A 27,157-nucleotide genomic window follows, 5' to 3' on the forward strand; every position below is an offset into this window, starting at 1 on the left:
CCTGTACTCTGAGATTTCCTCCCCAGATCAGCAACTAGCCTGGACATTAGACACTCTTAAGATCATTTACAGCATTAGAATGAATGGCACCCATCTTGTGTTGTAATTCACTGTGTGTAACTGAAGTAAGGTCAGTCACAACCAGCTAACATGCCTATTTAGATATTACTGTCCTAATTCACACAAAGGGCAAAGTTGCAATCAACAGAGTTGAAAATATTCTAACACAGTATAACCTCACACTACAAATGCCCATGTTCTTAAAAAAAACCAACAAAAACCCCCAACAGTATTTGACAAATACTTCTTTTTCTTTAACAACCACTGCTGCAACTATAATCTCTAACCTTCAGAAAAAAATCCCCCCCCCCCCATCACTTCCTACAGCTAGCTGCTAAAGACAGAACATTTCTGCAAGAGATTTATAAGGAAAGGCATTTACAACTTTAGAATTTGTTTTCGAGATTCACTTATATACTTCATCCCTTGTTCAAAGTGACACCTTTCATCCTCCAGAACATGCATCGTTCGTGCAGGGGAGCTTCAGTGCATGTGCGGTGCACCATTCTGTCAGATACTTAAGTCCTTAGGAGAAGTACAAAAGGAAATCTGAAACTTGCTTACAGTGACCCACTGGTCACAAATTCTTCAATTTTATATGTGAATAAGCCCACAGGGCAATAAGGCGACTTGCACCTAACAGTTATGAACTCCCACAAACACTTTCAACTTTGCAGTCTACCCTCTCTCAGACTTTGCCCCAAAGGCTCACACCAGCTCACTAACCTGGCTGAGAAGGATGAAGAGCTGAGATGACCCACTGGGGAGCTGAACCAAAATTCCAATTAATCCCATTGTTTTAAAACTCAAGTCTAGAAGATTTTTCTTCTTCATCCTCCCTTCCCTCTAATACTACTCTTAATAGATGTTAACATAAGCTGACTTCTTTTATATATATATATTCTTTTATATATATATATTTTTTTTAAACAGCAGCAGCTTTTTGCCTTATTGTTTTTTCCTCAACAGATTAGCTATTACCTCAGTATTGTAGTTATCTCAGTCAAGCAAGTAGGTTTAATTGCTACAAAATGATTCTTAAAAACTTTCATTTTAAGCACTGACTGATGTTACTGAACAATTTCTGATGTCATGCTGAAGGAAGCGTAGACCATTAGAACTCAGAAAGAAAATGGAGCTTGCTGTTATCCTAAAGGGACTGCTAATTAAACTAGACTCTGGGGAGGAGAGCAACCGGAGGTGGAGACTGAATTTAGTCTTGTACAATTAACGCTCTTAATGTTAAAAGCGCTTCTACTGACATTAAGTTGCTTTAATTGCTGTTCTAAACTATAAACTGAATGAAAGGATAAAAATGGGCAAGTATCCAAAACTCAGAATGAATCTGAAGAAATCCTTTTATCGATGCAGTTATTTGTGTATGTATAATTCAGTACTTGCTCTACACAGTAATTTACAATGTCTGGACAGCCATTGTATTTTCTGTTACAGAACAGAGCTGTTTCCATCATTCCAAGAAGAAAGTAACAACACTGAAAAGATTTACTTTTGTGCATATACCCAGGGCAGAAGTAATAACAAAACCCCTTAACTACTCCTCAAACAAAATTCTGTTTTTACATATGCAAATTTGGGACAACCAGTATTAAAACTACAACAAAAAACTCATTTCTCAAACTCATCCTCATGTTAAATTCTTATTGACTGCATAAAAAAAAGTAGATTAATTTTAATAATTGCCCTCTGCACAGCTGTTGCTTGCTTGACTTGGTAACTCGCAATTCAGCACGCCTCACTCCTATGAGCTGCCCACAAGATAACTGTACACCACCTCAATTACACCTGCACAATTAAGTTTCTCTCTCCTTCTCATCCATGCAAATACACAAAGATAATTATTGTCTTGGGATGCAGTTTGTTTGCATTATTTCCACGAAGTCTTCCAAACAGAACTACATAGATGGGCCCATCTCCCTCATGCTGTATCCTCTCCCCCGTGCCACACAAAGCTCCTTGTTTTCATTACATTTGCCCAAAATAAAACTTCAGTTAGGACTTTAAATTGCAACACTGTCATGACAAGAGAGAGCACCACATAACTCTTGTACCAACAATACTAACTTTTTTTAATTGTCAATGACTAGTTATTAAATATGAATGTGAATACCTGAAGTAAAGAATCAGTCATTAAAAACAAAAAAAGAAAAAAGATCACATCCCAACTTGCTACTTATTCTAACAAAGTTTTGTTGTTGTTTTGTTGGTGTTTTTTTTTTTCTTTTTTCTTTTTTTTTTTAAAAAAAAGGGTTTTTTCTTCCATTGTTCCAATACAAAGCTACTGATGCACCAAAGATGGCCAATAGGCTTTGATGATCCCTCTCTGATGAAATCCCCAGGACACAGAGCTGGGGTAGAACAGGATATGGGAAGATGCTGAGTGTTTCGTGCTGCAGGGAAGAGGTTACATTCCTGAGTGCCGTGGGCACGGAGAGCTGCAGATGGTTTAGGATGAATCACGCAGAGGGTGGTAGGGAGGGCAGCATTGCTTAGAACTCACCAGCTACTGCTCCGTGGTGAAGTCGTGACCTCAGCACATACTGCTGGCTCCATCCCCACAGCAGAAGCAAAGCATCCTCAAGGAAACGGACCCTGAACCGTAAGTGACTTTTAACAACTGTTGGCATTTTCATACGGTCCCATTCTTACATGAACCATTCACTTACAACTCTGTTCCTGCCAATCTCAACCTGATTCTGCTGGACCATCTCCTTCGTGAAAAAATAGGATTGCACGTCTAACGCGACTGTTTTAGTATACAGACAGCTACACTGAAACAAGACAGTGTCTCTCAAGTATTTGTAGAGAAAGGATGGACACAAGAAACACTATTGCTGAAATAAGCTCACGCAGGTCAGATCCAACATACCTCTTAGGATGAAACAGTGTCAAGAGCCACTGGTTAATGCACCAGTAACAAAACCAATGACTTCACCTGGCAGCAAAGATAACACCTGGACACTTGACCCCTCAAGACCCTGAATAACTATCTAGAAACTCTGAGATCCTGGTGTGAACTTAAGAGCTGTACAAGAAAGCTCAAAGGCAAGTATCACACCAATTCAGATTCACAGGACTAAATACAGTGATCAAGTCTGGAGAAGTTTAAAAAAAAAAAACAACCCAAAAAACCCAAAAACCCCCAAACAACCTACATGGTAATTAAAGGAAAAGAATCCTGAAATATTTTACAAGGGAAGCTCTAAATACCAGCTCTGCCATTGCTTTACAGCATTGAAGGGAAGCAGTTTACCAAAATAGATCATCTGCAAAGGAGCAAAATAACTGATCAGGCAGCGTAATGCAGAACTACCACAAGGCCTCTGTGCGAGTGAGGATGGCCCAGGTCAAGTCCCATCTCCCCTCCTTTAACAGGGAGCCTGGGGGCCAGAGAAGTGCAGACTAGGCAAAGAGTGAAGAAGGCAAAAGCAAGTATCTATCAGGGAGTTAAACACACCCAGTTTCTGAAGACAAATGAGTAAAATCAGCAACACATTTACACACAGAGAGAGTAAAGAAATCACCCGAGTCGGACTGGTGGGGGCCAAATGCGATTTTTCACTTTCACACCAGCAGAGCCGCTACGTTGGAAAGGCAAGCCACTTGACACAGAAGGAAGACTAATGAGAGCTTCAGCAGACACAGTCATCTGGGCTCAGGAGGCCAAGAGCTCTTTTACTCTCGGGACTAAAGAGATCTGGTAGTACGCCAGAGTTGCTGACCACAAGCATCTTGCCTTCCATCTGTTTGTAGCAAGGCAGCTGAGTTTTTAGGATGCTGTGGGTCTCACTAATCACCTGTCTCAGGGAATTGATCAAAACACATTCTAGCATAGACAAAAACTGGGAGAGAGCTTGTGGATTTATCATCTTCCTTGTGGCTTCAACATTGGCACATTTGAGTAAACAGGTGAAGGATTTACACACTTAATCCTCAACAATTTGTACAAGTGTTACATTCATCACAGTTTGCAGCTGGTGTCTGCTTAGGATAAAAGACCAGAAAGGCTTGGGATTTCAGCAGGGAACTTTCTGCCAAACATTGAAGAGGAAATCTAAAGACTTTGCAGAATGAGGTCCTGCTTTTACCAGCCTCTCTTCCCTGACAGAAGGATGCACAAGAGGATTCAAAACTGGACTGAATCCTCTGCCGAGATAAGTCTGAGTTATGGGATGTATGGTTAAAACACCGAAATCCCCTTGACTGGAACCACCTAAAAGCTGCTAATGGATGAGCTGATTCAGGTTGCTGCCTGCCTTGTAAAACTCAGCCATACATCAGTCTTCCCCTACCAGAAGATCAACAAACTGAGGTCAAATTCATTCTAAGGAGGAGCCTCAGAAAAACCCAAGTCTTCTCCAAACTGACCGCATTTTTTGCTTCACGCTGTTCCGCTCAGTCATGTCCATACACTCCTGCCCCAATCTAGACAACATCCCAATGTTGCCTACATGCTGGTATTACGCTTACGGTTGGTCATTAAACCAAAGAGGCCAATCTACAGTGACAGATATCTCCCCAGCCTTAAGGATGCCTCCATGGGTGCTGCTGTGAGACCACACTTGAAATGGGTAAAATTAGGCCAGAAGTGCTGACTGAAAGTTTATTTACAAATACAAGCCTTTATATTCTAGATTGAAAGAAGATACCAGAAGTAGAATGTGACTAACATGTCTGTGATACCAATATTCTCACACTGTCTTATACATAACAGAAGCAAGAGAAACCTAGTGTTACAGTTATTTAATCTAAAATCTGGCTCATTTCCTGGTAGTAATAATTTGGACCATGAAGTGACCACCAAATATAGTCTCAGTCTCTTAGATCAGGTTTCTGCCATAGAAAATTTAACAGCAGAAAACTCTTTTATTGTTGATTTAGTCAACATTAAAAATTCATATCCTGTTGAGTCTGGAATAACAACACTGGCAATAGCTGCTCCAGAGTTTTTTAGGGAAAAAGAAGTCCCATGAATGCTAGTACAAGTGCAAACTGTAGTGATCCACTCTGGAAAAAAAATTACCACAGAGGCAAGAAATGCAAAGTTGAAGAGAAGATAATTTTAAAAAATAAGATGAATTATGACTTGCCATTTTTTCCTGCTCATTTGTGTTAACTTCAATTTAATGATTAAAAAATACTCAAATAATAGTAGGGATGTTTTTTGTGAATGAAAAATATTCAGTACTTCCTGCTTCTCTTTCAAGAAGGACTGTATACAAAACACCTAGCAACACCGTAAGACTACCTATTTTTAAAGACTATAATGAAAAACCTCCTAATTTAATAAAGGCAACCTGCCAAATGAAGGAAAAAAGGGCATAAAACCAGTTAAAGATGTGTAAATACCTTCACAAGTAAAACTTGAGTAATATTAAATCAGTATTTACTGATTTTAACACCCCAAATGCCTTTCTCTCACCCCGATTTATTATGCAATCTGACTTAAACCAAACCAGAGCACATGCTGAGGAAAAGAAGACTAAGTGCCAGGTATTCTTCTTGCAGAAAATAATGTGTCTTACAGCAGAGATCCAGTATAAAAGAAAGCAAGAAACAAACCCAGCCACAAGCACTGAAGAGCCAACAGAGGGTATATTTGCCTTTGTGCACTTACCTGGATTTGTAAGTGTTTGTGAAGAGGCACATTTTTCCCCAATTTAAAATGAAATATAAATAGCTTAAAATGAGGCTGGTGATGGCAGAAGGAAAGCACAAGAGATATTTATCTCTGTGGTCAAATGGAGCGGGCAAGGGATGGAAAGAACAATCTGTACTTGTAATCCCCCTGACTAGGATCCCCTCCAGACACAGCTGGGTTGACTCCTTATCACACAGGGGGCGAGACTCACTGCCACAGATTCAGATGAGAAACCTCCATTCAGTCCTCTCAGACAGAACAGCATCAAAACCAGAAACCGATAGTAAGGATCCTTATTCTACCTTTAAACTATTAACAAATGAGGGCAGCACTTACTGGGAAGAAATGAGAGATTAACTTAAGTTTCTGCAGCGAGTTAGCCAACAGAAGAATTCCATTCGCAACACGATAAAGATGCCCAAGCTGAAAGTCGGTGCGACGTAGGAAAGCTTCTAACAGTGTTATTATACCTGCTCTACACATACAAGCTTTTTTAAATCAAAAGTGCCATCAATTTATCACATTCAGTTAATCATTTTCACAAGGAATAACTTATTCTAAAAAACCTAGAGAGGAATAATCAAGTAGTAATTACCCTCATCTAGCACAAAGCACTATTTGTAGTCTTTAGTTTCTTGCAGATCAGTAGCATATCTGAAATGCAGGTTTATTGAATTGTTCAAGTATTTCTTTGAAATGTCAAAAAGTAACTACTTATGAAGAGGCCCTCATACAATCTTCTTATGTTCTCACCAGCTAAATTTTGCTGCCACAGTCAGGCTAATTACTTGTCAAAGCCTCTTGATCATATTAAATACGGGGAAAAAACCTCACAACAAAAGAAACGTAAAAGAAAAATTGTGAATTGGTCCTATCCAAACTGCAAGGAACAATAAATCAAAGGGACGTTTAACAAAAAAAACCCAAAAAACAACCAAAAAACTTTAAAAATGCAAATGGGTAGGTTCTAAGAATACATTTAATTATTCATCATGCATACAGTTTGAAAAATGTTAATAAAAATTTTAAAGCACTGCTGCCTGACTGTTTTTAACGAGAACTGTAAACTTGCTTAGATGCAGGGGAGCACCAATTAAAGTTTGATAGATTGATCAGTATTTTGGCACCCACTGGCTGCAGGTATTCCCTCTAGCCCCATAAAACATTGATGTGGTTCCACCGGTTGGTAAGCTTGCAAGGTCAAAGATGTCACAAGGGACTTAAAGTGGGTTCTGGGAGATATGCCTTGATACCTTTTCTTTTTTTTTTTTTTAAATACAGATAACAATTTGCAGGTGCTGGATTCCATTTAGCTTTAAATTGAACTTCCAGAAATGTGAAAGAAGATAGAGCTATGAAAGTATGAATGAAACCATGAATGACATAACATCTCCAAGTAGGAGCGCTCCAAGACAAGAGAGTGAAAAGGCCTACCCAAATCCCACCGACAACTAACACTGATGAAGTGAAGCCTTCGGTCAGAAGTATGGAGTCTAAAGATCATCTACACACACAGAGGCAGGTGGGTTCCAGACTCTCTTTACAGCTCTGGAAACTACTCCAAATTAAGAGGAAAATAATGAGAACTAAATCCATATCAAAACACGAATCATGAGGATATAACTTCCTGCAGGCACACGCAAAAGTTTGCACACTGCTTGCAAAACATAGTATACAAGTTTTTCAGGTTCATACTCAGAAGATGACTTTCAGCTGAGTAATAAGACTCTCTTCCCAAGCTTGTTTATTTTTTTTCCTCCAAATGCAAGAGCTGATAGCTGCGAGCCCAGCATAAACAACTAATATCAGAAAATATGGCATAAAATAGAACATTGCTCGGAAAGGGGACTGAACCAGAAGTAATGCGTGACTGGTCACTTCAGTTATATCAAGTACAACACAGATGCTCTTATCTCCCCTTTATATAGGCACAGGACAAAATAATGATCTGGTCTTACAAAATGTTGAAGTACTTCAGTGAGGTTCAGCAAAACCTGGTCACGCAGCTGAGGGTGTGCAGTTAGCACAGCATCAGGAGCTGAGGCTGTCAAACACCTCACAGGACAGCTTTTATAGAACAAGGCATCCCTTCACCACCAGGTATCAGCTCATCTGCAACCCCAACCAGCTGTTCAAAGTTTTTGTTTGGCAGATGAGCACATAACCAGACCTGTGGGAAGTCCCACAGATTACAAATCCCTCTTTTCACCTTGCTAGCGTGGGATGGCTCTGGGACAATACAATACAGTCACAACTCTTTTTTAGGAAAAGGAAAAAAAGTAACTTAGCCCTCTTCTACAAGATCATCTCTTCCTTTCTAAATTCAACCTAAACCAAGCAGCCCAGAAACACAGTGAAAGGGTTCTTGAGCACCACCCTTACTCCCTTCTGTATTTCGTGTGCATTTTGCAGTCTTTTACGGGCTAATGAAATGATGCGTTCTACCTGTTCGTCTGTCAAGTAATTCCAGAACTTACCAGACCATTAAGAGTTCAAATGTACATGTTCAACTAAGCAAAACAGCTACAGATTAGCACTGTAAACAACAAATGGGTTTTACCTTCCTTTGTGAGGTCTTCCTCTCTCTGGCACACCTGCAGATGTCCTCCGGTTCACAGTGGAGTAATCAGGATCCAGTTCATATCCTTCATCATCTACTCCAAGGCTGCGGTTATCATCTTCCAGTCCATAGGGTTCTGGCTGGAAGCGTTCTGGCTGGGAGCGGTTCAAGTCAACGTTGCTACCCACTGGCACCTGTGGCTGGGCAACAGGACCGTAGTTATCCCTTCTGCTTGGCAAAGTGAAGCTACCATCATCTGGCCTGTAACTGTTTCCTGGCACGTAGGCATAGCGAGGGCGGTAGTTGACACCACGAGACAAGCTGCCATAGTTATCAGATAGATCTCCATAACCATCATGACCAATATAAGGGCGATACTGGCCTTCGTGGCTTTCAGGGTAAGAATCGTTGTAGCTGTTGTAAGATCTGGTTAACGTGGAAGATGCTTGTGGTGTGATGTACCGCTCCCCATTCTTCATGTACCTTCTGTCTATTGAATCTGTGTAGCTGCCCATGGGAGACGAGCCATCTATTGATGGCAGGCCATCAGGCCCAAGTGGCACCTGACGCACTGTTCTGGTGGTGACTGTTTTGACCATTTTGGTAACCTGTGAAGAAGTAGTGAATAAATATGTTAATTTTCTTCTTGCTGCACAATGTGATGAGACATATGGGGACCTAGAACAGCAAAATGGGGAGAGTGCATCACAAAGCATACTACAGTGACATGCCTGTTGAATGGAAGCACTGGTGTACTCATGAGTTCACCTATTAGGTTTAGGATTTAGTAGTGGGAAAGTATTTCTATAAAAAGCTGAAAAGACAGAGTTAAGTGCACTCTGGGGCTCTTACTACCAAATCAAACCCACTGCAGCCATGTGACAGTGCATGGAAGCAGTGCAAAGTCATTACACCAGTTCAGATTTGCCCAAAATGTTTTCAGGAGGCATCTTTCCTAGAGCAGACTACGATGCTGAGGTTTACAGCCTGTCCTCCCCACAATACCACATCGCATTCTCTAGTTTGACAGAAATACAGTTATATGCTCCTGCCTGATCTGTCCCACCGTGTAACTTAATGGAGCTCAAATATGGCAGTAACATTTAGGAAACTATGAACTCAAACAGAAAAGTTTTGGGCTTCTAGCTTTTAGACAGCACCACCGCTTCCTCTTTTAAGCTATGTTACATCCAACTATCACCATACAAGCCCAACAGATAGTTGGTGTCATTCCATTATTTTGGTGATATTATTTGGCAATAACGAACATTAATGCCACACAGCTTTTGCAACTGCAACTACCCTAAACACACTGAGCTAGACAAGCTTGTTTAAAACATTAAAGAAAAATCTGTACACAAATACATATTTATCTTTTCTCCTATAAATAACACCTCATTTCAAAACAGATAGAATTAGACTATTTCACATAACTGACAAAAACTGGAAATGGTAAGTGTCCAGAGGGCACTTGTGTTCAGGGTTTCTTGCTAAAGGGTAAAAACAAAGACTCCTCAAGAGTTTCCAAGAACATTCCGCCTTCATGGGAAAGTTCTGGTAATCTGCATGAGACAGTGCCAGACAAAAGCCACTACTATTTACAAACTAGCAAAGGACCTTCTGTTTTGGTTGGTATCTGTGGTCCATGAACTTCTGCACTGTCTTCCAGAGTGACCAGCAAAAGCTGTTTTGGGGAGAATACAAAGTCCAGCAGAAGCCAATCTATCCTTACCCTAACCCTAATAAAGTTACCCTAACCCTAGTAAATGCCGACTTTAAGCCCTTTGTAAAAAAACCCAACCAAACAACAAAACAACACACCCACAAAGATATGAGAGAGAATCAATCCACCAGGCAGTATTACACACAGGGAGGAGAGGAACACAAAACAAAATTGTTAAGAGATATTTTGGGTTTCTACAGTATTACAGAAGTAAATAAGCATCAGTAAATGACACTTTTCTTCAAGTAGGCCGCAGAATGAAATGCGTACATCAAGAGAAACAGTAACTGTAACGTGTATTCCTGGATTGCTCAGTGGCTCTGAAGTCCAAATAGATGTTTTGACCTATAGCCTCTGATTTAAACATTTAGATTGGCACCAGATTAGCCAAGCTGCTGCTAAAACAAAATAATTAAGAGTACATCTCTTGAAGCAGCTCCAGACATGTCCTCTAGCCAGATGTTTTCACACAGAAACCCCAAATAGAAAAAAATCACCCAAACAGCATTTCTTTTCCTAGAGACATCTGTGAGCAAATGATGCTTCAGCCTAATGAAGTAATGAAATCCTGCAAGACTGAAAGCAGCACAAATGGCTTTCCACCAACAGCATAATTAAACAGCATCACAATGCTGAATAAAGCATAGCCAGGTACCAACATGACTTTAGTATCTAATCTGGGCCAGAGCTGAAAGAATTTTCCTCTTCAATCCAAAGGGATTTCCTTAGCAAGTAAACATCAGGAAAGATGCTAGCTTCCATGCCTCCAAATCTTCTTTTTTCCCTGTTTTTAAAAGCACACATTTTAATAACTAAAAGAAAGGAAACTAGAAACCAAACATTTATTTCATGACATAGAATCCAACAGCGGTTTTTGCTTATTACCTGCGCACAATACTTCTACTTTCCACTCAGTTATCAGCATGACTACTGTTATGGCATTTATAAAACTGGAGAGCATTCAGAGAAAAAAAAAAGAGCTGGCGTAGCTTACAGTAGCTCTTTGTAAAGTGGGTATACACAAGGCAACACAGCTCAGTATTCTCCTACTGAAGTCTGAAACAAAAGTTTTATTCAAAGTAATATGTTCATAAGTGATCTTCTAAGAGTAGAAAAAGCAACATTTCTCAGGCCTGAAATATGCGAGTTTTACAAAGCAACGACAAAACTGGATGCAAAGTGCTGGGCCTTTGCGTTCTTGAATTTGGGAACCAGTAACGGTAATAACAGGAAGGAAGGTAGCGTTTCAACAATTTGATGAATCAGAAATTGGTACTTTTGCTCAGGAAGGAACACAGAGGCAGCTTTCTAGACGCCAGGAAGAGCACTCCATAACTTCACAAAGCCCCTTCTTTCAGCACTATTCAACCGGAGCCAGATATTTTAAATCTAATTCAGAGTTTCTCTTTTCAAGACATATGTTGCCATGCATGAATAGTTTGTCACGTGTAATTTTTCATAAAATTGTCAAGATCAGACAATGCAAGATACCTAATAAACCACATCTGGCTCCAGCAACAGCACGAAAGAAGGAACAAGCTTTGACCTGCAGGAACCTTGGACAACGGCTTTGCAGTGGAGGCATCGCTGCTGTGTCTTCACCCAGCATTCCTACTGCCAATTCTGGACTCTTGCTTGGTTTTGACTGTAATTTTTTTTTGGAGAATCACCATTATTGTCAAACAGGATGAGGTAACACAATGCAGAAATGTTATGGCAAGGACAATTGTCTACAAATATTCAGTACATGTACACAAAAAAGACAAAGCAGAATTTCAGAACACTTTGAAAATCAATTCCCAGACATTTTGTGACTTACCAGTTACACTTAATGAGTTTTCCCCATGCTCTGGTAATCTACAGAGTATTTACAGAGACTTTTTTTTGTTTTTTAATATGACCAACACAGAAGGCAGGAGATTAATTTCCAATTTTTTCCCAATTTGCCTTATTTCCTGTGTCTTCGAGACCAGCATAGACAAGTTTTCAATGGCTGTTGCTAGTCAAAAAGACACACTTAGCGTCAGCCAGCACATGTAAGGACAAGTTTCCAATGTTAGCACAGCCTCACCTCTGTAATTTTCTGAACGCTGCCCCTGTTAGTGAGTGGAAGGAATCAGGACAATCAAAACCCCCTTGTCAGACACATAAAAAGGAACATTTCACTCAAGCATTAAAGTACACATTTCTCATAGCATAAAAGCATTCAATAATGCTAAAGGTGTTACAGTGGGGCAATCAGAGTCTTTTTATATTTCGAGAGAGAGGGAGTATTTGCACTCATGCCTCATTTGTCAGGGGTAGGCATTGAGAGAGAAGACTTATCATGTGATAAACAGACTTTGCTGCCTACAGGACAATAAAGGGAAGCTTTTTGGAAGCAATTAGCCAGCACACAGAGGAAGGTCCATTTACTAGGTTTCCAAGCAAAAAACCCCAAACAAACCCCAAAACCAAAAGAAACCCCCCACAAAAACCAAAAAAAACCCATCCAACAAACCAAACATCTTTATTTCAGGAAATCCAGCTCAAGGGAATGTTTCGTTTATATTTCTTAAAAGAACACCCACAGTCTCGAGCAGCTGACAGCACAGTAATCTTCTCTCTCCTAACATTTTTGTGGTTTCCTTCGTACTGATGCATTAGCCAGAGAGAACAAAGCTGTTCCAAATGGGAGTCCCAGCAGACTGTCTTATCTGAGAGACACCTATCCTTCCGATGCACCCAATCTTGAAAGAGATTTAGTAGCATAAACTCCTCGCTACAGATATGCTCTAGTGAAAAATTTAGAGATACAAGTTACTTTGAGAAAGTGTAATTTGACTTCCTCTGTTTACTTTCCATCTCTAAAGAAAACCCATTTAAAGAGTTTTTTTAGCCCAATTACAAATCAAAGGTGCTCAATTGTTTCAGTGCTACAATCTCATAGAGTACCAGATGAAAGCTTCAGATTACTTCCCTATGAAGAGGTTGTCTGAGTATGCTTAAAATATATTTGCAATTCTTTATTTCCTATAAACTGTATTAAGGTTCCAACCACAGTAAAAAAAGAAAAAGTTCCAATATACCAACTTATTCAAGCCCTCTGGAACCAAAATCCTACGAGACTGCAAGTGGGTGCTTTCATTGCTGCTCCCCCACCCCAGAATATAACTACATGTCAGGTTTACTGACCTTACCGTTGTTCTCCTCCCCAAATAGCAATTATTTTGTTAAATAATTCCCCTACAGGCCCCATGATAATGTTTTCACTAATTCTGTTTCTGGAAATATATTTGCCAACAGAACACAAAAGAAATATTCACACATTTGAAGCAGCTTCTGTATTTTTCTGTCCCTCATCCTTCTATTTGTCTTGAAGGCTGGGAGAACAAACATGAAATTATCCAACCATTGGACCTACTGGATGCATTTGCAGATGGGACAAGTGGATCCCTCAAAGTGCACAGTGCTCAGACACAAGAGGAGGAAAGGCTGTACTGAGATTTCAGTTGGAGTGTGCTATCATGGTCAAATGCAGTCATCTTAACCAGCACCTACAATTTTGCCTTCCATTTTGTTACTGAGGTTGGTTTTGTTTTGCCTTTTTTTTTTTTTTTATAAATTAAGTACATTATAAAAGCTGACAGGGCTAAAAATTTTGTTGAAACTGTGTCATAAAACAAAAAACACAAGAAGGAATGTGTGAGGATAAAAGCATTCTGACATTTCTGAGAGCTTATTTTTGAACTACGGACTGTAAAAATTAATCAGCCCAAGCAGGTTGAAGCAATTACCTTTCTATTAAATGCTGTGTAAGAACTCACCCCGCAGGTTTTCAAAACAACAGCTCAAATTTCTCCCCTTCAATTTTAAGCTTAACATTTCACATTCTCAAAGGGCCCTCAACTTCGGCTGAAATCCATTCCTGTTCTATTACCTAATTCCCTTGAATTTTCTGCAAAGTTTTGAAGAACTGCATCTGCATGTGCCACTGCCACAACCGAAGATTTTCAGTCACGAGCGCTTTCCCATCGCTGGTGCTAGGAAGTGGGAGCAGCAGTTAATCCCTGTTGGGAAAGATCTGGCCTTGCTGAGTATTAGAAAGCACAAGGCAAATGGATGGACTGGAAATGAAACAACTTTGTATACAGATTGATTTCACAGTTTGTTATCATAAAACATCATTTTCAATGAATAAAAGTGACCTAAATCTCTCCAATCTTTTAGCGTTTCAAAGATAAAAATAAAAGGTGCCTGAAGAAAGAAAAAAGCAAACGTTAACACAAGCACACACACATCTAATTTGCTTTACTGGATTCTCTTGAGCCACTTACAAACAGGCTCCCTTTAACACATGGCAGTATTCCAGCCGACAGGCAAGAAGTGGTAGTCTTCTCCCCAAGGTGACTTTCACTGTTTTAGCATGATAGGTATTTGGCTTCCAGAGAGATTATAAAGTTGAAATGAAGTATTATCTGCTACATCTTTTGCGTAGTGAATGTTATGTAGGGACTTAGTCAGTATAGTATTAAGAGAATAACAGTTTGGGGAAAATTGCTCAGAGAGATCTCATTTTGAAAAGGCAGATGTTCTCTATTTAAAATACGTAAAATATTAAATTCTATTATGCCTTCTTCCTGCTTCATTGCTACAGGCATCTTCAAAGATGTGGGGAAAAGCATATCTAAACTGTCAATGCTTCTGGATTAAGGTTGTTTACTTAATACACTATTGAAGAGAATAACCTCTATAAAGAATAGGTTTGAAACAATGGGGGGGGGGGGGTGGATAAAGGAACAGCAGTGTACAGGAGCATTCCCATTTACAGCTTTTGCTATGTTTCAGTTCAAGAGGAGGAATTTCAGAGGCATCACTCTCCAGCAAGCTAAAGATTATACAATTTAACAAAAATAAACAACAATTATCTTTTAAAGATCCAAAAATACATACTAAATAGCATTAGGTTGACTAATCCCCAGATAAGCTATCCAGCAAAGAAAGCATACATTTTGAAAAACCTCTCCGGCCTCTTTGGCTCTTGAAAAACCATGACCTGTGTTATTTACTCTGTCAGAGGAAGCATCTTATGCTGCCACTTCCTTTGCAAGACAAGTACGCTGGAGATTGAGACTGGCACTGTCCAGAGGAGCCTTCTAGTTACAGAGGTAATAAAAATAAGTTCTAAACCCTTCCTCAGAGAAGCCTAGAGCAAGCACAGCAATGTAGAACATAAAAATCTTTATTTGTATGTTGTGCTAACTACCTTGACTTAACAGATGACCCAAAGTAAAGGGGGGGGGGGGGAAGCTAAGCATAAGCCTAACCCCCCTAGCATTTAATGAATGCTGTATGACTATCTCAACTGTAAACATTACTTAATTAAGTAACAGATTAGATATTACTGAAAATAGATGTAAGGATTCCCACCATAGGAAATGCTGCTCCTTTACAAGGATAAGTACCACCTGCACACTAAAAGCAAGGCCAGATTCATGGGGCAGGGTGTGTGTGTGGGGGGGTGTTAGCGTTTGGGGGGGGTGGGGAGGGTGTGTTTAGCATTTTTTCCTTTTTTTTTTCCCCCGCCTTTCTTTTTTTTAAATCTGGGAGGGAACAGGCAGAGACATAGAACAGCAGTTTCTGGGCTCAAAGATCCTATTACTGCACACTGCATGCCCAGTGGACATGTGCTTGCATCTCTCATCCCAGAGAAATGCTTTCCTTCGCTGTCCTCATCCGAGCAGCAAGGTCAGAATTTTGCCACTGCACAGAGGTACCAGAAACTTAATTTTCTCTGTAAGGCGCTCTCATATAATAATACGACCTATAAAAGCATAGTGATGATACCTATTAGAAGTGATAGTAAGTCAATACCAATTAACTCCAGGACACTTAACTGATGCTACAAAACCCCAGTGACAACAGTTTTCATTTTCACGTTCCCTATCAAAACAAAAAGCAAGTTGAAGATGAACGTGATTAAAAAAAATGTAAAAAAATCTGACCTCAGATTCATATCTAAGAGCTGTTAAATCTATGCCATATTACCACAGCAAGGAAAAGTCAAAACAAAACCATTTCAGAGACAACCACCTCAGCAAAGTCGCAACACCTCTTCTGACAGAGTTAGGGCTAAGCCAACCCCATCTGTGTTTTGACATTTCAGAATCACTTTTCTCAACAACTGGATTTTTTTTAAGTCAGCCTTTTTAGCAGTGAAATAATAGGAAACACCTCCAGACAGTATGTAAGTTGAAGTCAGTGAAATTATTTGAAAAAACATAAATGCAGAGCGAGACAGCTATGCACTCTCCCCCCATTCTGAACACAGTTGAGTGCCTGGAATGAACTACAGTAACAGAAGAAAGCCTCGCTCTTAGAAATGGAACAGTAGCTCTAGGGTTGCTGTTTTTTCATTTTTCCCATATGCAGATACAACGCCTGTTTTGGAGCTGCCACTGTCCTTTTCTGTGGGAAGATGGAAAAATAGCAGGCACACCACACATAGGAGAAAATCGCACCTTTTACACTATGACAAACATGCAGCTTTATCAGTAGCATGACTATTTCAGACAAACTATTTCATTCCATGTGGTCCCGTTATCTAGGGACCACTGCATGGCCTCTCCTCTATTTTTACAGTTGTAGCTATAATTTTATTCCCTTGCATAGCTGCACTTACAGTCTCCTAAAACTATGCACTACTATTAGTGCATATAAAAAGGTGTCCATTCACCACTGTAATTTTATCACTTCCTTCCTGTAAGTAACAGTTGTTGTTGCTGCCACTAGAAAGAAAACAACATTTCTTTCAAATAAGTCACAGATTAAATACATTAGATTATTTGAAGAGCTACTAAAAATTTGGGATCTTTTGTTTGTCTGTTTTATTTTTAAGACCTTAATCTCCTTCCAACAATGAGAAAATAGGCCAGTTATATTTATCTTCTAACATTAAACCAGCTACTCAGTTTATAGCAATGTTTGCAGGCCCACTGACCTCAGGAAATCAACATTCATTTACTCCAACCTGACGATCTGATGGCCTGAATGGATATCTTAGAGGACTGCAATTCTGGAATGCCAGTAAAAATAAACACCGATTTATGCCATGACCTCTGTTCAACTCCTTTTAACACAGAAAGCAGCTGGACAGCCTCTTTTTTATAATCAGTGCTGTTCAGAAGTTTTTAAAAAGGGAATCATCCTTAATCTTTCACAAGACCAAAACCTAACAAAGATATCAGCTCAACTTCCAAGACCCAGGTGTCAAGGTGTATTAGTATTCCAGTGGTATCCGAAAGCATGTGAGGCAGCCATGAATATACTAGCACCTTCTTAGCAGAGACTGCAGAATTACCTTACACAAGGGAACGAAAAGACATCAGGAAAATTAGAACATATGCAACACCTGTAATCCAGCAGAACCTGAGGTACAGGTCACTTGGGAACACACCCAGCTTTCCCCATGCATCAGGACCAAAATTCCATTCACAAGACTGTTGCAGAATTTAAATGCTGTGGTGTTATTTAATTAGGATGTTTCTCGTTCTAAAGGACAAACACATAATCGCATATTGTTATTACAGATAACATATTTCCAAGCAAATTTTCCTCAGCTGCAAAAGTAATTTACTCCAAGCCCTACCAACTTATCTAATTCTCGTATCACCGTATGTGTTTGCAGGGCAATGCTGTGAACTGTTTTGGTAAAAAAAGTGAATCTTAAAAGAATAAACAGTCTGGGAAAGGGTTCTAGTGTTTTTGTTTGGGTTAACCTGGATAATTTCTACTGTTCCGTTCGCAGCTCCATGAACAGCTGTATCAGCACAGCTGATAGGGAGCAAACTAGACACAAGAGGCAAAGCTGAAAAAGCCCTGAACTCAGCTTTGCTGGCAAACAGAACATTCAAAATCACTGAGGATCACAATAGCATGATTGTCACCACTCATGGTACTCCCTGCTATTTTTATTTTGTGATTAGGTGGTATTTTGCCATTTTCCTCATTGGTTATTAACCTCTCACCTTGGTTTCAGTTCTCCTTGTGGTTCCATCTTCAGAAGTGACAATAGACACATGGGAAGTGGGAGTGCCTGGGTCTTCCTCCACAGTAACTGTCTCTTCCACCATTTCTTGAGGCTCTTGCATCATTGCTATTGATGTCTGGTTACTGGGGCTTTGTTCCTAAAGCAGCAGGTAAAAAAAAAAAACAAAAAACAAAAAACACACAAAACTTTTCACTTCTACCATCATGGCATAACTATTCTATCGATTTTGGCTTTCTCAATTGAAAAACATTTTACCCAACAACTTGCAAGTAGAGATTCAGAGAAAGAAGTATTTACTGTCTCGAAAAAGCATGCTGCAAACTATGCTGGTATGGCTAGGCTCAGCTCAGTAAATGGAAATCATGTGAAGCATCTATCAAGGACTTCATATTTATAGGCAACCTACTACAAACTAAGACTACTACCTTGTATTTAAACCTGCTTCAAGCTTTCTCTTTGATGCCCAGCGTAGGAGGAGTGGAATTTTTGTCTGTAAAAACATTCATTCAGTTCCACAGTGAACAGGACCATTGGCTTTCAGAGCAGTTAATCTTACACACCATTAAAAGTTTATTTCCATTTGATAAAATACACTCAGTTGCAGACTACAGAAGGCTATAAAACATCAAGACCTACTATTAAACTGACACCTTTCTCAAACTGTCCAAAGCAACGATAATTTTAAAAAATGGATAGCTAGAGATTAATAGCTGAATTATGTGAAATGCTACCTTCCCTTCGCTAAGTCCGTAGATCTAACTGGTTATAAGCTTATTTAAAATTTAAAACAGCTAGACAACATAAAGAAACACTAAACAGAAAGTAGATCAAAGGATGGTTCTTGCAGGGATACTGCCCAAAGAAAACACTTCTGCTCCTCGCCAGCAGTAACATCTGAACCTTCCTTTTTCTTACACAATTGTGTGTCTCAGCACAGAAACCAGAGAAGCTCCCCTTTGGTAGAGGAATATATTTCAGAAGTTTCACAGCAAGTGGCCAATAAAGAACCGGCTTACATACTGAGAAATAAGACTTTTCCCGACATTATGAATCCTCAACTACATAAAATGAAATGACGGACTGTTCATTTCATTATAAGCCCTGAAGGTATCAGGCTACACAGGCCTCAAAGCCAAAGCAGGGCTTCTATTTGCACATCTTGTCAAACAGGCACACAAAGAACATCCTTTATTAAGGAACATATATATACACACACAGACACACTTTTTTTCCGTATTTAAAAAAAAGAAAAATAAGGAAAGGAATGACACAGAGGTGTAAATTGCAAAGTGAACACACTTTCCCTAAAAAAACCACCGTGGGCAAATTCAGTATAGCTTTTCACATCACAGGAAAACAAAACTGTTGCCATGCAGGTGCTGAGTCTAATTACATAAAGGTTTAAATATTCTCTACTTGTGGGCAGCTTCATCACCAGGGAACTACAGCATTTTAATTTGTAACATTTTATTTAGAAAAATTGCATTTCATCCCAACGATGAACTTTGGATTGCCCCTTTTGCTGTGCCATGTTTTGTGCAAGCCCTGAAGGACAGTATCCTTCCGAGTGACCTTATGCTGCTGAGCAGGAGCAGGGGTACTGAGGTCTCATTAAGATCCTCAGTGAAAAGTGTCATTTAATCCTTGTGCCATCTATAATTTCCTTTGAAACAAGCTGAGATGCCCCTGTTCAGTTTCCTTTATTTACAGCTGTATTCTGACATTCTAGAACTTGGACTTCAGTTAGGAAGCTGCTTTCATTTTCAGGTAAGCGCTAATATTAACCAAGACCACAACAATAAGCCTCAGGCAATCATCTCGGTCAAAATGCAACATGGACAGCCTTCAAAGATAACACATGCTGGACCACCAGAGGTGATATAAGCAGGCACTACTTCCATTTCTATTGAAACCACAGAATAACTCAGGCTACAGAATCAATCAATGAGAACAAGGCTTCTGAAATCCTAAAGAAAAAATCACTCCTTCCAGTCTGCAGTACTTAATCATTATGGCCAATAACTTACAATACACACCGAATCCTTTATGGTATGGTTCAGATGTCAGATTGTGTCTTCTGCCCACAGCTTCAGAAGGGAAACTAGCTCCTGGGACTATATATAGTCTATATATATATAGACTATATTCAGCTATATATATATTAACTATATATATAACTATATATAGTTAATATATTAACCCCTTCACATTTTTCTTGAAGATACTATATTCTAACAGCAAGTCCCTTTTCCCCACCCCACAGTAAAGCTTCCCTCTAAACAGAAGAATTTACACAATATTGCAATATACTAAAGACTCGGAACTTGTATTCATCTTCATGCACCCCCAGCCTTACCAACAGCAAAGAAACCTGTTACATGTAGAGATTTTTTGCTATTACACCTTGTCCCTGTAAACCTCATCCTCATCTCCAAGGCATCGAATGCCAAAATTCCTTCAAGGTGGGACCTTCTCACTCCTCTCACACATGTACGCACATATACACATCTCATCCATCATCCTCATTTCTAGCTGCATCTTAAGGTGACTGTGTGAATTTACATCTCTTCGTTCCCCTCTAGATTCTTCAGAGGCAGACTCTGCTTTGTGATAATAAACCTGAGGAGATGGAAGGTGGAAAGAAATATTTTGCTCTGTGAGCTTTTGCAAAACTTTTTCTTTATGAAAAAAATAAAGTTTCCCTTTGTATTCAGACTGCCTGTGGGCAAAGGAAACCTTTAAAGCTGGGCACTTAAACATGAGCAAATTGCAAACTAGAGCATATTGACTTTAAATGAGCACTGCGCTAGTTTTTGTCCTCTGGCTGCTTCTAAAATGAAAATGCAGGGAGATATGGTACACATCTGCATTCCTACAAGAGAAAACTATTGTTAGCAAGAGACTGTCCTAAGCATCAGAAAGAATAAAAGCTTGCGAAGTTCAAGGTAAATATCCCAACACAGACAACTAACCAGACTGCATTTTCTTGTGTCTTCCTTCTTATTATGTGAGCTATTGAGGACAGCATATCATCCAGCTTACTCCCTGAATTAGCTTAAGGAGGTGGTTCTTTGATCTCTAAAACCAGTACTTTTTCCACATCGCTAACTTGGAGTTGTCACAAGCTAACATTAATGTAGAAAAGATGCAAAGATTGTTATCTGGTTTTAGTTTCCATCATTAAGGATTTTAGGTCATCACAAATTGGAGAAACTGGGACACGTTACCCCTTTCAACCACCTTCCTCTGTGCTCAGCTTCTAAGGCAATATTTAGGACGCTCTTTTGCTAAATACATCTCAGCATCTCAGATTCCAAACATTTGGCAGGTAAGCCTAAAGTAAAACACACGTTGCCAGATAAAGCTGGAACATGACACCCCTATGAATAATCCTACTGGTAGTTCCCTGCCTGCTAGAGGTAGGTAATTCCAGTTTAGAACAACACACACTCATTCATTTACCTTGCTGGAGGCCTTCAAAGCAAAAGCAACCAGACAATTCCTCTTTTGCTATCACACTGGCCAAGACCCTGTCGTCCTTCCCCTACTGTCAAACAAGAGGGTGTTGTCCAGTACCAGAGGGATCTGCCATGCCACAGCAATCACTGTCATCAGCTGAGCATCTGGGAAGACCAAATCTAAAGGGACCTTCTTTCCAGTCCTCTTCAATGGGAATGGGATCCTTGACAGTTCCTGCAGGCTGGCTCCCTCCTCCTCCTCCAGGGACCCTCCCTTTGAAACACTCGAGGCACAACAGCCAAACTACAGAAATCGTGTCACAGGGAACATCAAGGGCCAGCAGCTCCCTGAGGGACGTGGCGCTGAGAGGGATCCCTTGGATGGCTGGGCAGGGGCCTCGCTGGCTGGGGCCCACTTCCACAGCACCTGAGTGAGGTGAGCAGGACAAACCTGGGATGGCAGCCAGGTCCCACCAAGAGGCAGTAACACGGTGATGAGGGAGGCTCAAGGTCAACCTGGGAAGCAAATCTGCAGGTCAGGGTTAGGATCAGGTCCAGTGATAGCCAGGCACATCCACAGTGATAAGGCAGGTCTGAGGTCTGCAGGTCAGGGTCTGGATCAATGGGGTCCCTGGCCAGGTGCAGGCATGGCTGTAGCTCACCTGGAGACCAGTACTCCTCCAGCATAGCCCAAGCATGGACTGAGGGCTCAGGGCTGAGCTCCCAGGTCTCTGGGTGGAAGCCCCACGTGAAGCTGGTCAGGGCCACTGAGGTCTGTCAGTGCCCTCAGGGCCCTGAGCGATCCCACAGCCCCTCTAAAATGGCAGCAGGAGTTCTCTTGCGATAAACACATGCACAGCAAGGTGATATCCCCCCCAAAATTGCTAAGCATTACCCATGAGGTCCCTTTCAAATAATAATCTTTGGCTCCTCCCAAGAAGATTACGAAACAACACCAAGTTATGCGAAGAGATTCCAATCCAGTTATTGCATAGGGTGTCAGTAGTCATGGCTTTTCTCCCTGCTTTTTTGAGTATCAAATGAATCCTATCCCTTTTGATGTGTTCTTGCATCTCCAGCGTGCTTTAAAAAAGCCAATTTATCCCCAGCCTGTAAAAGTTAAGTGCAGATGAAACAGCTAAAGACCTTGTAAAATAAGCAAGAATCATAAAATAACAGTAATTCTTGTTTTGTTAAAAAACAGAGTGATTTACCATTTAGAGCACATATCTCCTAGGGCTTATTTTGCATTAGAATACTATAGCTTCTATAATCATCACCATTTCAATTCCTAGAGTTATATTTCCATCCAAGCAGCTATTTTATATCTTTTTTAATAAAAGAATAACCTCCCCCAGGAGTATCAGACATCCTACTTTAAAACAGTAAACAACGTTCTTCATTTGCTGCCTATGAAACAATTTAAAACAGTCTGGAAATAATATAAAATTGCAGGAGATTATTACTTCTACTAAAACAGTCCCTCTTCAAAAAACACTGAAAACACGTACATCAAATCATCGTTCTCCCAGAGATACCCTTTGTTCAGTAGATTGCAATGCAGGCTATTCAGGCTACTGCTTACTCCAGGCTACTGTCAGATACCAAATTTGAAGGTTTTTGCAAAGCACAAAGGCTGGATTCTACACCAGTGGACGTACTTGTCCTCAGTCGACCCCAGCGCAGACAAAGCTCAAGTGTATCAACTCCTGTGAAACACATTACAAGTCTGGGCATAATGAATGGCATTGGACAACAATGCTAATTGAATTAAACGTGGATTCTCTCTCCTCCTCCTACTCTTTGTTTAAATTACTTACTAAAGCTTCAATCTCTGTGAAGCATGAGATTATTTACAAGTGCAAAGCAGGCAAACATCAGTTTTGCCAGAGTCAAGTCTCATGCTGACATTCTGCCCCACTGGTCTCCTTCCAACTTAGGTCTGCACTTCCAGCTCAGTCATGTCCTTAAGGCTATTTGCTGAAGGCATGTGGAGGAGAAAGGAAGACAAAAAAAGGCAAGTCTGCAGGAACACATCAATCCAACAAGTCTATCTAGAGACCTGCATCAGATTGGTATCCCAATGGGACATCAAAAGGGAAGAAAATCACTGGTGGAGTTTGTTGAACTTGGTGTATTTGTGACAGATCTTTCTCCAATAAAAGATCCATCTCCCCAGCAGCTGAAGACTCTCAGATCTGATTACCATCACATTCTCCTGCCTTGTCAGAGCTGCCTTTCTTTCACCACAGCCTGAAGATCCCTGCTGTGCTCTCTGCTCTGGATTTGTCCGGAGAGCTTTTTGTGCATCTCAGTAGTGCAACAGCTGGACTCCAAGCTAACCAGCACATGCACCTCACGGAGCCTGTATCATCCGAGAGGCAGCTGTAGAGGAGACTGTCTTACTTTTTTAGATCGTGCTTCAGGAACAGCGAAACAAGTAAGCCCTCATGTACAGCAGCACTTGCACTACTGCGAGGCAGGGCACCTTCTGGAAGAACACGGAGGCCTTATGTTCAAGGACTGCCACGTGCTGCACCCCTCCAGTTCAAAAAACACAGCAAGGTCCAGGTCTTCAGCACCAAGCACAGGCGCTCAGTCACACCTATCTAAACTCTTCACAATCAGAGGAAACTGCTGCAATGACGACACATTATTCAGGCAAAATGGCACCGAAACAATGAAAAGCACACAGACTAGCCCGTACTGAAACCTAGGCAGTGTATAACACTGGAAAGAGTTTGCAAGATAGACAATGATTTTAAGATGGGAATACATAAATACCTACTTTGCTGCAGATAAACTCATCTCCACCTAGTAAGCCTACTTCTCTGGTTAGATGTCACGTGAAACAAAATGTGTTTTTTATATATATAAATATATATATGTATATATACAATGGATTCAGTTCACTTCAATGTGAACCCAAACACATTAACCTATGACAAGCTTCAGGCTCTCTGTTAGAGCTCTCACACAAGCTCTACCCTAAGGCTGGTCAGTTCAGAACATAAGGAAAATGTTAGCCCTAAATGAAAGCAGGCTGTCCTGGCATGGGGTACCAGAATGAACTCAGCCACACACCACAATGCACTAACTGTTTCCTGAACACTTACACACTTCCTTTGTCCTTTAGAAACACACACGACAAGCGACTAACAAATAATGCCAAGAGCTTTTAAAGCACCAAGGTTAAAAAGGAACGTTTCAGCAACTGAAAAAACCCCTCAACTGCACAAGTTTTGAAAAGCCACAAAGAGCAGCTTTTTTTGCAAGCAGGCATGGTAATTCACCATCTGAAGGCATCACACCTTTCAGGGAAAGCAAGAGGCGGAGGTGAAGGAGAAGGAATCAAAACCCAGACGAGGCCTGTAGTAGTAATATTCATCCCTCAAGTACTGCAGGACACACTGGGGTTCTGTTCAGCCACGCGGTAACTGCCCATCAACAGGGAAATCTACAGTGCTTGCCCAACTGTCAACAAAGAGGGCTTTTATGCTATTTTAAACAATCTGAAGTGTCTCAGTTAATGGAAGACCAGGCAATTGGCCCTCAACTATTTCTAATTGACTGGAATGATGGATGAAGCTAAAGGGAAAGCTGACCCACTGAACTTTTCCATACAAAGCTAGAAAACTGAAGGAGATTGTAAACAGTTTATAAGAACAAGAAGTGGGAGAGGCAGAATCCCAGAGGCTTTGCTCCCCTCAACTCGCTGTTAAGTTGTTTCAGACGAAGGAAAACAAAGAGCTTCAACTCAGAGCAACAAACAACAAAAAATACAGGGGAAGGCCTAAACAAATAGGGTATTTTTCCCATGCTCTCCTCTCCTTTCTCCAGTAGCTACTTAGCTCTGCCATGCAAGCTGGTCCTTTGAATCAGAAAGGGCAATTTGTCACTTTGACAAGTAAGACGTCTCTCAGGGCTCTGTATTGCCTTGCCCTGCTTTTCAGATTGACTGGGTGTTAACCAAAGATGTCAAGACATTACATCTCAGTTAGCTTCAACAGATGTGATAATATATACTTAAAACTTAGGTGTTAATCAGTCCCACTACACTAAAAGGTAATGCTCAGAAAATCACGCATGCCCATTGATTTTCAGAACAAAACAATCACTGCTAGCTTTTGTACTGCAAAAGGGCAATACTGCTGCAATGTGATAGAGCAGTTTGCTGACCTAAACAGCTCCTAGGAGAGAAGAGTGAGGACACACATCTTCCAGGTAAGGAAATGGATGCATAATAGGTTCAAATTCACAGCACCTATCTTCAGGCAGCTTAGCGAGGTATCTAAATGCACAATAACTTAATTCTTCCTCTTTAGTCAAAAAGAAGAAAAAGAAGAATAGAAGCTTCAGAGAACAGTTCAGATCTTGCACAGACTAAATCACCTCCTTGGATACATCCAGCTCTTGCCACCGATTCTGCAAGTTTCATGACATCAAGCACTTCAAGAAAGCATTAAAGCTGGGGGATGAATCCAGGCCTCAGAGTCCTGATGTAAGAAGTCTGTGGTAGAACCCGGAACTGGACGAGGGTATCACAATTCATCATTCAGTCCCTTAGTCACAAGCCCTTTTTCTCCCCCAGTGGTTCAGCAAGATCAAGTAGTAAAACAGAAGCATAAACCATTATTTTTAATATGAAAATGATAAAGGCAAAAATCCCAAAGAACACCTGGCACACACAGTGTTAGGGCTAGCCCTATTTCTCTTAGCTGTCAACAGCATGGCTAGTGTTTATTTGGAAAGTTTGCTCACTAGGAAACCATAATAAATGAGCAGGAAATGACTGTTTCTCACCAAGATTTGTACAGAAAGTTCAGTGGGATTTGCCAAACTACCTCCCAAAGACAAACACAATGCAAATCTGCATGCCCAATCTTTGACCAAACCCAGAACAGATCTGACTTGCTTCCTCTCTGGAGTCTTTCAGATGAACTAACCAAGGCTAAATTAAGGAGATTTTTAGTGGGATGAGGTTACATCATGGATTACAATTTTCCAGCAAGCTTTTTCCTTCATCTCCACCTGCTGCCTCTACAATGCTGGCATTAAGGGTGGTGTGGGATGACTCATTTGTACATTCCTTTCTGCAAGACAGGCATTCAGCTTTCACTTCTTGGCCCCACAGAGTTTGGGTCATAAATTAAACTGACACATGTATTACTAGATATCAAGTCCACAAACTTACATGCACATAGGATTCAGAAGTACAAGCTAGGTCCTTCATCTAGAACAAAAAAAAAAAAGAACCATCAGTTTGGCAGAGTACAGCAGCAAGTGTCCCAGATTCTACCCCAGCCACTCAAACACACCACTACTGCGTTAAACCAAAATCTGCCAGACCCAGCCTGTCAGTTCTAGGCTAACACATGCACGCCTACTTGCACTGCTACGAAACTACCTTAGAGAATTGCTTTTTAACTTCAAGGCAGATGTAAAACATCTCTGCATTCTTTGAATTACAACCAAGACTGGAACATTATTTGGGTGTCCTAGCAGCCGTATCAGATCAGTGTTAAATTTAACTAATCTCCTCACCCACCCACAATCTTGCCCTGTAGATCTGAACTACGCAACAAAAATGCTTTTTGTGGCAAAACACACCACCACAACACAAAAAGCAAAAAAAAAAAGCTTTTATAATCTTGAGGGAGACAGAACA

At 40.5% G+C, this 27,157-nt stretch overlaps 1 protein-coding gene across 13 annotated transcripts in view; it reads right to left on the bottom strand.

The window, feature by feature from the left end:
* The window catches only part of ARVCF (ARVCF delta catenin family member), a 299,641-nt gene that overhangs the window by 82,752 nt on the left and 189,732 nt on the right, over positions 1-27,157 (bottom strand). For 8 of the 13 annotated variants that reach the window (XM_076353124.1, XM_076353120.1, XM_076353122.1 and 5 more), the window contains 3 exons: positions 26,684-26,722; positions 18,009-18,167; positions 8,280-8,887 (listed from right to left, as the gene is read on the bottom strand). In XM_076353124.1, coding sequence (XP_076209239.1) covers positions 8,280-8,887; positions 18,009-18,167; positions 26,684-26,722 — 806 coding nt within the window. The remainder of the gene's footprint in view (positions 1-8,279; positions 8,888-18,008; positions 18,168-26,683; positions 26,723-27,157) is intronic. The other 5 variants (XM_076353123.1, XM_076353133.1, XM_076353131.1 and 2 more) reach the window with 1 other exon arrangement.

Source organism: Aptenodytes patagonicus, chromosome 15, assembly GCF_965638725.1.
Source record: "Aptenodytes patagonicus chromosome 15, bAptPat1.pri.cur, whole genome shotgun sequence".
NCBI classification, from domain to species: Eukaryota; Metazoa; Chordata; class Aves; order Sphenisciformes; family Spheniscidae; genus Aptenodytes; species Aptenodytes patagonicus.